Source organism: Lottia gigantea (assembly GCF_000327385.1).
Source record: "Lottia gigantea unplaced genomic scaffold LOTGIsca_51, whole genome shotgun sequence".
Taxonomy (NCBI): Eukaryota; Metazoa; Mollusca; class Gastropoda; family Lottiidae; genus Lottia; species Lottia gigantea.
The window spans coordinates 228321-240241 of NW_008709752.1; the positions used below are offsets into that span (position 1 = coordinate 228321).

The 11921-nt window shown below is 30.9% G+C and overlaps 4 protein-coding genes across 4 annotated transcripts; 2 read left to right on the plus strand and 2 right to left on the minus strand.

Moving 5' to 3' along the window:
• Window positions 1–705: 705 nt before the first annotated feature.
• Window positions 706–1167, minus strand: LOTGIDRAFT_165341 (hypothetical protein; the record flags this gene model as incomplete). Its single annotated transcript, XM_009062360.1, has 1 exon — window positions 706–1167. One exon carries the CDS (start codon window positions 1165–1167, stop codon window positions 706–708), a length of 462 nt encoding a protein of 153 aa, XP_009060608.1.
• Window positions 1168–3140: 1973 nt separating this feature from the next.
• Window positions 3141–3671, plus strand: LOTGIDRAFT_165342 (hypothetical protein; the record flags this gene model as incomplete). Its single annotated transcript, XM_009062361.1, has 1 exon — window positions 3141–3671. One exon carries the CDS (start codon window positions 3141–3143, stop codon window positions 3669–3671), a length of 531 nt encoding a protein of 176 aa, XP_009060609.1.
• Window positions 3672–6464: 2793 nt separating this feature from the next.
• LOTGIDRAFT_165343 (hypothetical protein) lies at window positions 6465–8901 on the plus strand (the record flags this gene model as incomplete). The annotated part of the gene is made up of 2 exons (XM_009062362.1): window positions 6465–8115; window positions 8369–8901. The coding sequence occupies 2 exons, from the start codon at window positions 6465–6467 to the stop codon at window positions 8899–8901; spliced, it is 2184 nt and encodes a 727-aa protein (XP_009060610.1).
• Window positions 8902–11202: 2301 nt separating this feature from the next.
• LOTGIDRAFT_165344 (hypothetical protein) lies at window positions 11203–11613 on the minus strand (the record flags this gene model as incomplete). The annotated part of the gene is made up of 2 exons (XM_009062363.1): window positions 11203–11408; window positions 11457–11613. 2 exons carry the CDS (start codon window positions 11611–11613, stop codon window positions 11203–11205), a joined length of 363 nt encoding a protein of 120 aa, XP_009060611.1.
• Window positions 11614–11921: the final 308 nt, after the last annotated feature.

The window sequence follows — 11921 nt, forward strand, 5'->3', positions numbered from 1 at the left end:
TGATTTGAGATAAATCTTTATCGTTTAATTCAAATAATAAAAAACAATTTGCATTTTTTCTAATGAACATAGAATCCATCCCGTAAAAAGATTGGGATTGGTATATGCAGTGACAGTTGTGATGTCTTCCTTTGGTGAAGAATTCTTGTTGAACAGTTTGATTTCTTTGCGCTACGCAGTCGTCACGATTGTCACGATTGCTATCAATATTAGACAAGTCTAGATCATTAAAATTTTTCGCAAGAAAAACTTTTATATCCGTTGGATTGAAAGATGGATTCTTTGATTTAATGAAGTTTTCTATGATATCTTTTATTTCCACCTCTTCTTCGTTTTCTTCATAATATTGAAATATGTCTTGAACGTCTTTCTTTGGTAAATATTCCAAAGCTTTGAGGAATTGATAATACGATTGCTCTGGTGTTGTTGTGTAGATATACAGAGAATCGAAATCTAAAAGGTTTGGTGTTGTCAACATGTTAAAAGTGAGATGAGTTTTCCCAGAACCTGAACTACCGCAAATACACATGAGCATTGGGTTACTAGGAAATATGTCCGAATGTTTGAATTTCTTGCCCATTTTTATTTATTACATTTTCGTACCAAAAATCACCCCGTTGCCTTTATACTTTGAAAGGAAGATTCCCTCGCCCAAACGTATGTTTTTTAAAAATATGGCGTTGCCCTTGTGTTTGACTTCATTTCTCAGGTGTCGATTTTATCTATTAATTTGCTTAATCCCTCTTTAACGGTTTTCTTGGTTTCTTCGCCAAATCTTTGTCCGAATTCTTTAACCGTCCCTAATATATCTCCTACTCCCGAACCTCCTCGTGCTTCACTTTCCATTGCCAAATTGTGTCTACGTGCTTCGGCGTTTGCAGCGGCTTCAGCTTTCTTATCGTTGACAGCTTTGGCTATCCCAGCAGCTCCACCAGCAGTTGCACCGGCTGCAGCTAAACCAGCAAAGATTAAAGGTAAGAATCCACCTTTTTTAGTTAAATTCTCGTCAATTCTTTCCAAGTCTATATCGTCTCTGACTTTGCAATGTTTGTATTTATCGATAATCTTTTGGGTTATATGCACTTTTTTACCGTTGTAAGTTATTAGAGTCGGCGAATTCGTTTCCATAGCTTCTATTATTTTCATAACTAAAGTTTCTGGTTTCATTTTTAAAGGGTGTTTTTTTATTCAATTCTTATCATTCTTCTATCTGATATTTTAATCAAATGTTTTGCTTCTTCCAGCAATAAACAGTAGCCGGTCACATCTCCTTGTGTTTTATCGATGTGAATATTTATGTTTACCCCTGTTTTGAAAAGATCTTCTTGATGAGCTGACAGATCGAAACAAAAGATTGGATGATTGAGTGAAAAATCTGTGTATTCAAACTGAGGCGCATTTCCAAACAATTCGCACATGTTTTTATAGTTTCTGTACAATTCGTTGTAATCTTTTTTGGAAGGATCAATTATCAAAGGTTGATTGGGATAATTATCGTTGTTCAATCTGACTTGAACTTTGCGAATGATGGGATCTTGAGTATGGTTCAATGCCACTCTGAAAATGTTGTTGTTGTTTGTCTGAGAGTCTGGCAAGTTTTTGAAACCGACCATTAGATATCTCGCTGGTTTGACGGTGTTGGTAATTGGCCACGTGGTGGATTCTCCCGTTAAAGTCATGCTACCTACCGTGTTATGACAAAGAAAAGCAATTTCGATGTCTTTGGTTAAAGATTTGAATATTCTCGTTTCCACTTCTACGGAAGGAGTGATTACCGGTATGTAAAGTTGGATATTAGTTATTTCCAATTTTGCGTCAGATTTGTTTTCACCAAAGAAGATCTTGTTGTCGTTGATTTCTCTTTGCAAATGAATTTTATACGGTAAACCTATGGAAACCTTTCTGTGTTCCAAGAGACCAAATAAAGGATACAACTTCCAATTAACGTAATAGAGAACCGTTTTCAACATTGTGTCAAACTCGCCGGGGTGTTTTATGGTCTCTATCGGATTTGAACCAGCTTCCAAAACCATTTCGCTGAATAATGACGGAAAGAAGTTGTTTTCTAAAGTCGTGTTGGTCTGAGAGGCGTCTTTGATTTTGAAATCGCATCGGAAATGGGCATCGGAAAGCAGCAACCAATTGGACAACCAATTAATTTCAAAGGTAACTCTTCCTCCGTCGTTTATTTGGGTCTTTGTCCCTACCGATGGTGAGATGATTACGTAATCCTCTTTCTTCTTGTTGAACGAATATTGAATCGGATCATACAATTGAAAGATTGGATCCAATCTGTAATTTTTGCTTGCCATTTTTATCCAATGATTTTAAACCCTTTTCCTTGTTTTTCTAGGGCTTGTCGTTCTAGTCTCTTGTTTCTTAGTTCTCTTATTAGCTGCAGTTCTTTAAGTTCGTCAGATTTTTTCACTGCATCGCTAATATTTACTCCTGCTTTTGCCACAGATCCAAGAGCTTGCGCTTCTGAGGAAATGAGCGATTTGTTGTTTGAGACAAAATTGGCCACTTTGGGGATGAGAGATGTTAGCGCAGAGAAGAAACCGTCTCCTTCGGATTTTTTTTTCGTGTTTTAAAATCAAAGACATTTTTAATGCGGTTATTTTTTACTGTATTATTATTAGTGATTCTTGTCTGTGGTTTTAGGTAATTTATAATACAGTTTGGGGGGAGTCTGCTATAGTTCAGTTTGGGGAGTCTGTTATAATACAGTTTGGGGAGTCTGTTATAATACATTTTAACAGTTGTGTCTTTTCGGATATGACGCATTGAAAAAGCTGCGCATGCGCAGAAGTGAAATGCGTCATATCCGAAAAGACATATACTACTGAGAGATGAAATAAATGATCTGAAATATAAGAAAGGTAAATATACATACTTCAGATCAAAAAGGAGTTCATCATTCTGCTTTGTACAAAGACTCTGACTTTTATTTCTTCGATTCTTATGGATTAGAACCCACTGAAGAGATAATAAAATTGACTAATAAACCAATCAAATGTTCTACCTTTCAAATTCAATTACCGGGACAAAAAGTTTTGTGGTCAGCTTTCACTTTGGGTTTTATATCAGTTGAGTTTAGGAAAACAGTTTGAAGAAATTGTAATAAATTTAACTCAATAAAAATGGCGAACAATTTTGGATTAGGTTCTTTATCTTTAGAAACTAAAAAACCCAACTCTACAGCGTGGATAAATAAAGCGAAACCTTACTTCGTGGATCAAATCGGAGACACTCTTCAAGGTGATTTAGATATGAACAATTTTAGCATAACTAATTCAAAGTCTCCGGAAAACGATAATGACGTCATTCACAAGAAATATTTACGAGAACAAATAAATTCAATTGAAGTAAATAAAAACCATTTAGAAGATAAAATAAGTAATGTGAAAAGATTCTTCAAACGTCAACTAAATAATAAAAATTTTGTTAATAATATTAAACTACAACAAGAGGTACAAAGATTAATAAGTTTTATTCAAAAAGAATTGATCAATGTAGCGAATAAAACTGAGTTACAAAATTTAATTTCATTAATATCTAAATTAGAGGATAAGATTGCAAAACAAAAATTAGACATTCAACAATTGATAGATAACATTCCAGATGAAAATGAAGATACGTTTCAACAGGAATTAAATGCTCTGGAAACTTAACTTAACAGTGAATTACAAAAAGAACGAACAAATATTAAAAAACAAATACAAAACATAGATGATAGCGAAATCAAAACCTATATTCAACAACAAATACAAAACATAGATGATAGCGAAATCAAAACCTATATTCATCAACAAATACAAAATATTGATGATAGTGTTATTCAACAACAGATAACCACTAGTTTTGAAACAAGACAATAATATAGTCGCATTAGAAAAAAAAGTTTCTCAAGAAAGAATCATATTATTTCAATCTTCCATTTGGAAGTTTGAATCTTAGTGATGATGGTTCTATTACTGATAATATTGATAAATCAAAAGACTATGAATTTAAAAAATATGGATTTACAGCATATTTTAGAGTATATTCTGTTCCATATTATACTATTGACCCCACTAATATTTTTGATCCAGATGATGAAACTCATGTTTCATTATATTTTATTTTCCATGGAAAACTTTTAATTGAAATGAATTTTCCTTTTCAGGTAAAAGTTGATTCAATATTCTTCAGACAAAACTCTCGTTTTTTTAAAAATTTTGACGCTCGCAAAGTTCTTCAGTTTATCAATGATATAAAAAATGTAGAAACTATAGAATTAGAAATTACCCTTGAAAACATCAAGAGAGATCACTTATATGAAATTAAAACAAGTGGAAAATAAATAGATAGGTTTAGAAGGTTAATCATACCAGATAATGAAGAAGATGATCTTTCATTGAGTAATTTTGATATGTTATTGGAAACGGAAAGTCCACCATCAGTTATATAAAAAAGATATAAGCAGTTATATGTTTTCACGAACGACAGACTTTGAATACGTAAAACTATATTTTGTTGATAATGGTAAATTTACCTCAATTGATATTCATAAAAGTCAACAAAAACAAAAATTTTTTAATAAGAGATGATTCATATGTTAATATATCAATCTTTATTAGAAATGATAAACCAAGATTTTCAGTTCATCTGAATAAGATTAATGATTCGAAAGAACAATTATCGTTAGTAACTGTAGAAGTTGTTATTAATAAACACCTAGCAGCTTTATTAGAAGTTCACTTAATTTAATTACCTAAAAAATGGAACTCGAAAGTAGACAAAAATACATGATAGAAAAACAAAACGAACTTAAAGAAAAACTAAAACAAATCAACAAATGTAGAAAAACATGGAGTAGAATCGATTCTGTTTTCAAAACATTAAGTACAGTTTTAACAGTAGGAATAACGGTGGCAACAGCCGTAACCGGTGGATTAATGCTTCCAATAATTGTCCCAACTGTATTAGCCGCATTCACTGCCGTTCAAACTTCATCTTGTGGTTTGATTACTTTAGGTTTTACATCAAAACAGAAAGCTCATTATAAAAGGAAAACAGAAATTTTAAATACATATTTTAATAAATTGTTTATATTTTTCGAAAGATCGAGAGAAGACAAGAACATATCAGTTGAAGAATTAGAAAAATTCAATGAAATTTTAGATAAATTTGATGAAGAAATATTATCAATAAAAGTTAAAAATTCCTAATTGAAAATAGATACTTAAAAAAAGAATGGATAAAATTGAAATTTTACTCAAGATAGAAAATACAAACAAGACATAAAATTTGTAGGTTTTAATACCATGACTTTTGTCAATTTCTTCATTGCGCTGGATGATAAATCGGATACCTCTCATTGGTATTTCATAGGAAATATGATTTTCCGTAAAAACAATTTCAAAGAAAAAAAATGAGTAGTGGTGTTCTTGTGGATTGATCACTTTAGGTTTTACATCAAAGCTCATTATAAAAGGAAATTTTAAATACATATCTTAATAAATTATTAATTTTTTTTCGAGAGAAGACAAGAAAATATCAGTTGAAGAATTAGAAAAATTCAATGAAAAATCATCAATAAAAATTCCTAGTTAAAAATAGATACTTAAAAAAAGAATGGATAAAATTGAAATTTAAACGAACCATTATATAAAACATATTTTTCATTGATATTCAATTCAATACCTAATATATTTTCAACCAAATTTAGTGAAAAAGATAAAGAATTTGAATATATAATTCATGATGTAGCTGAAGGTTTTGAAAAAGAGGAGAATGAAATTAAAATATCAACCTTAATTATGCTTTTTCAGAATTAATCAAGAGAATAACTATTCTATTTAAGGATAATAAAATTAAAGGCCAAATTGAAATAAATGGTCAAATAAATCAAAAAGGAAAACACAAACAAGACATGAGATTATCTGGATTCAATGCTCAAACTTTCCAGATTATTTATTCAAAGATGCATGAAACCTCTGATACATCTGATTGGTATTTTACAGGAGAGATTATTTTGCGCAAAAATAATTTCAGAATAGTAGAAAGATCAAAAAAGGGAAGTGGTGTTAACCTACTTAAAAGATAAATGAATACATGGGAGAAAATTGTTACATACCAACAGATTGTTATTGTTTTATAAAGTGTGTAAATTACATCACGAACACAGATTTAACAAAGGAATTTCAAGATTTCATCAACAGTTTTCAAAAATCAAACAGAAAAGGAGTTATGACAACTGCTAGAATTTCTAAATTCAATAAGAAATTTAATACTAATTTTCAAATCTATAACCCTAAAAACACAGTCATTTTCAACCAAAGAAAGTATTAGAGGAATTTGATTGGGTATTTTATTTACACAAAGAACATTTCTGTTTGATAAGAAGAAATAACAAAGCTTTGGGCATTAAAGAAATAGAATAAGAAAATGTATAGAGAACTTGTAAAGATGATGACGCGGTAATGTGTTTCGCCCAGTTAAAACTAAACGTTTTTTCGACCATATCCGATAACTGTTTATACGCTTGGGATTGCGAATCCTATTGCGAAAAAGAAACGAATAAAGCCATTCCTTATTGTTGTACTTTAGTTAATTTAGAAAAACTGAGGAAAAGGTTAGATGATTATAATAATTATATTAGTGATTTAAGTGATACTCTAGATTTTAAGCCGGCAGATCCCATTTCAGAGGAATATTACAACATACTCATGACTAATATAGTAGAAATATTTTTAGGTACAGATTGTATAGATCAAATGTTACAACGTTTAGGAAAAGTAGATGAAAAGAGATTAACATTGATTTCTCATAACGGTAGCGGTTTTGACAACTGGATTGCACTTCAAAGCGTTAAAAAACTAACACAATGTCCACTAGTAGTAGATAATAAAATTCTTTCTCTTCCTTTATCTAATCCATATACAGAAGAAAGATTGCAGAAAAAATGGAAAAGACAGAAAGAAATGATGAGTAACTCTAACTATTTACAAAATATATCTTTCACTTGTTCATTTAAACATCAAAGCACTAGTTTGGCGGCCTGGGGAAATTCGTCTAATCTACCGATGAATTTGAGAAAGATCACCGATATTAATATTGCAAAATTCACCAAAGAAACCTGGGAATCTTTAAGACCCGAATGGGAAACTTACGCTAAAAGAGATACGTTGTGTCTCGGAGCTTGTTTGATAAAATACAATCAAGCAATGAAAATAACTGTCTTCCAAAACGTTTCCAATAATCTAACGGCGCCTTCTTTATCTTTAAAGGGTTGGTATTATTTATATCATTACAATAAAGAAATGGTTGAAAAACCATATTATGAAAGGACAATTCTCGTTCCGAAACACACCGAAAAAGAAAACGTAGAAAAAGTTTACTCACATACTCATCCTTTTATAAGACATTTTATCAGACAAAGTATTAAAGGTGGAAGAGTCTCTGCTAATAGAAAATCATTTGAAACGGATAAAATGAATGAAATCTGTACAATATTAAAAGAATACAATGAAAGTGACACTGAAGGAATAATAAATTTATTCAAAGAATACAGTGTTAACCCAAAAGATAAAACAGAAGTTCATGCTAAACTCAAAAAACTGGACTATTCTAAACTGGTGGCATTTGACGCTAATGGGTTGTACGCTTCCGCCATGACAGAAGGTGAATATCCTAAAGCGGAAAGTGCCAGACCTGTTCGACTTGAGGAAAATGAAAAATTTGTCAAGCTCTTTAATGAGCAGAAATTCAGACCTAGAACTGCTATTTTAATAGTCTGGTTTAAATATCCTACCAACATGTTCTTTCAACCCATACCAGCTAAAGATAAAATAACTTTTACGAATAGAATAGGTAAGAAGGAAACTGGGAGTAAAATCAGGTTCAGAAATGGTTTCTGTCACGACGTTTCAACATCGGTTGATATTCAAGAAATAGTGAAAGCCGGTGGTAAAATTATTAAAATACTAGATGGAATAGTTTACGAAGAAAATTTTAAAACTCCCCCATATAGAGATTATATTTTAATTTTGAAGGAATTAAGGAATAAATACAAAAAAGAAGGAGATATGGTTGTTAGTAATTGCATGAAATTATTAGGCAATTCCTTATACGGTAAATCTATTCAGAAGGATATAAATACATATATAAAGACATCTATGGAGTGAAGCGACTTTTAAAGCCAACTATGATTCACACGTCAAAAGCTATGAAAAAGTAAATGAAACTCAATATATCGTTGAGATTAATGACGAAGTAAAAGAGTTTGTTCCTCCAAAGGATTTTACTAGATTAACACCCACTCATTTAGGTGCATTTATATTATCTCACAGTAAGAAAATAATGAACAATTTCATTCACGTGATAGATGGATTTTATAAGCCTGAAATATACTATACGGATACCGATAGTTTATACATTTCGTCTAGCAATTGGGATAAATTAAATGAAGCTGGGTTGGTGTCTGAAAACGAATATAGCAAAGGGAAGAATGATTACGGTGATGGTGGAATCATATTTGGTTTATATTTAGCGCCAAAAGTAAAATACAATATCATTCTAACTTCCGAAGGTGTTTTAAAAGAAATAAAAACGTTTAAGGGTTACTCTAACTATAAGATTAAGGTGGAAGACTACATTCAATTAGCTAGCGGACATGACGTAACGAATGAATTTGATAAACCTTGGGTAAAAAGTTTTACTGATGGAATAGTTATTCCAAATGATAAACAAAAGAAAGTTTTCAGAAGTTATCTGAATCTCGTTAAGAGAAAAGCACCAAACAGTGAAGGAATCATGTATCCTTACAACAACAAAGATGAGATGTGTTTGGATGATGATTATGTATCTGATGATTTTGATTATTTTACGAATGTATCTAATGATGATCCATCAGAATAAATTTAGTTCTTTTGTTTTAAATGAAGTTGAATAACAATTTCCTCGTTACCAAAATCTATAAACCTATTCTTACCATCTTTAATTTCCAGATTTATATCTTTAATCATAAAGGAATTAAGTGGTAAATACGTCGTTTGAAATGGTTTCTCTATAATTCTATATCCAATAGGAACAGTGAATGTTGGAAAACTGTAAATAATCTGACGTTTGTATTTATTGAAAAATCCACCATTTATCAAATTGCAATGTATATTTATGACATCGATATCATTCTCGATATTAGCTTTGTTTGGTGCTAAAGTGGATTGGGTGTACACTCGTTTATCAAATCCTAGTAACGTATTCAATAAATTTTCTACGTTGAAATCAACTTGACTATTATTTCTTACTACCAATTTTATTTTGTTCAGATTCAAATTACCTTCGAATTCAATATTGTTTTTACCTGCGTATTCAGATAGGTATTCGTTAATGGCTATGTATTCGTAGCTTCCTGGTAGTGAACGTGTGGTTTTGAACGTAACTCCGTTATCCGTCGATATTTTTAGTTGATTGTTGTTTTCGTTGATATTTCTAATGGAATTGTAAACAGAGAAATACTTTAATCCCAATTCATATTCTTGATTGCGATCGAGTTCGTACTCATAATCTAGAGATAATTTAATGTCTGATTTATTCGAGGTGATAACGAATAGTTGTTCTTTATTTGACATTTTTAATCACGCTTTTATAATCACTTTTATCTATGATACCTTTTTCTAGGAGTCTTTTTAATATACAATTCACTTCATTATATTGTCTGTGCGATCGATGTCCTTCCTTCATTGCCGCTAATATTACTCGTAATCTATTAAGTAGTTCCTCATTGTTGTCGGATAAAAACCGTTATACCTTCTCCAGATACCATATCTTCGAATTCGTCTATTTCTTGTATGATTGGTGGATAATCTTCTGCATAATCATCTGATTGCTCTTCATCAGGAATAACTTTATTTAATATGTTTCAACTGTTTTCAATCTTCTTGTTTCGGGTCCCGACTTTCTTATTGCATGTAGAAATTTTGAGTATGCTAGTAAATCCTTGTAATCGGCGATTTCAACATCCTCGCCATTCATTAAATCTATTAACCCTCTCGTTAATGTAAATATAAAGTCTTTTGTGTCGATTTTGAATTGTAGTGAATTTCCACTAAATCTTAATCTAAAACCATTAAACAATAACCCCACTGCATCAATGTTTGGTGTAATACTCTTTGGTAAATCTGGGTAAGGGTTTGAAAAAAGACGATTTATATCATATAATGACCTAATTATGATTTCATCATCTTTAATGGGATATTCTATTTGATCAGGTTCTATAGGAGGTGTGGGTTCTATAGGAGGTTTATATTCTAATTTCTTTTTAATATCCTCTTGAGATTTTAATATGGGTTGAAATAGAGTTTGTAGATTTTCCGTTAATCCGAGTTGTTGTAATCTGTTATTTTCAACTTGGATCTTTATTTTATTCTTAGCTTTGATATATTCTTTATTTCTTTTTAAAATATTATTCCAATTATCCATTTTTAAAAAATAAAATTTAACAAATGTCTGTCATAACTCTTTCACCCGCAGGTTTTCTAGTATTAACGAATATATGTCCATGATCATCTGGGTTTTTCCATTGAGCTTTACAAACCTTTTTAAACGCATCTCTGTCCATTCCGTGATTTATCGACTGAATGATTTGAGATAAATCTTTTTATCGTTTAATTCAAATAATAAAAAACAATTTGCATTTTTTCTAATAAAAAATGATTGGGATTGGTATATGCAGTGACAGTTGTGATGTCTTCCCTTCGTGAAGAATTCTTGTTGAACAGCTTGATTTCTTTGCGCTACGCAGTAGTCAAACAATATTAACTTCTTTCGTTTGCTATCAATATTAGACAATATTAGACAAGTCTAGGTCATTAACATTTTTTGTAAGAAAAACTTTTATATCCGTTGGTTTCTTTCCTTCGATGTAGTTATCTAAGATATCTTTTATTTCCACTTCTTCTTCGTTTTCTTCGTAATCATTGAAATAGGTCTTGAACATCTTTCTTTGGTAGATATTTTAAAGCATGTTAAAAGTGAGATAAGTTTTCCCAGAACCGGAATTACCGCATAAACACATGAGCAATGGGTTATTAGGAAATATTTCTGAATGATTGAATTTTTTACCCATTTTTTGTTCCAAAAATCACTCCTTCTCCTTTATACTTTGAAAGAAATATTCCTTCTCCAGTGTGTATATTTTTTAAAAATATTCCATTACCCTTATGTTTGACTTTGACTTCTCCCATCTACTAATTTATTTAATCCTTGTTTAACAGTTTTCTTGGTTTCTTCCCCGAATCTTTTTCCAAATTCTTTTATTGTGCCTATCATATCTCCCACTCCTGAACCTCGTGCTTCCTTTTCCATTGTTAAATTGTGTCTGCGTTCTTCAGCGGCTTTTACTGCAGCTGCTTTATTTGAGTTGACTGCAATACCACCAAATATTCAAGGTAGAAGGAAAAGTAAAAATTCACCTTCTTTTGCGTTCGTGTCAATTCTTTCTAAATCTATATCGTCTCTGACTTTACAATATTTGTATTTATCAATAAGTTTTTTAGTTATGTTGATTTTTTTACCATTGAAAGTTATTACAGTCGGTGATTCCGTTTTTACTAAAGTTTCTGGTTTCATGTTTAAGAGGGTAATTAAAATGATTATTCTATACGAATCATTCTTCTATCTTCTATTTTAATTAAATGTTTTTCTTCTTCTAATAATAAACAATAACCTGTTATATCTCCTTGTGTTTTTTCAATATGAATATTTATGTTCACTCCTGTTTTGAAAAGATCTTCTTGGTGAGCTGAAGAAAACAGAAGATTGGATGATTAAGTGCAAAATCTACATATTCAAACTGAGGTATATTTCCAAATAATTCACACATATTTTTATAGTTTCTATACAATTCATTATAATCCTTTGTGGTTGGATTAATTGTT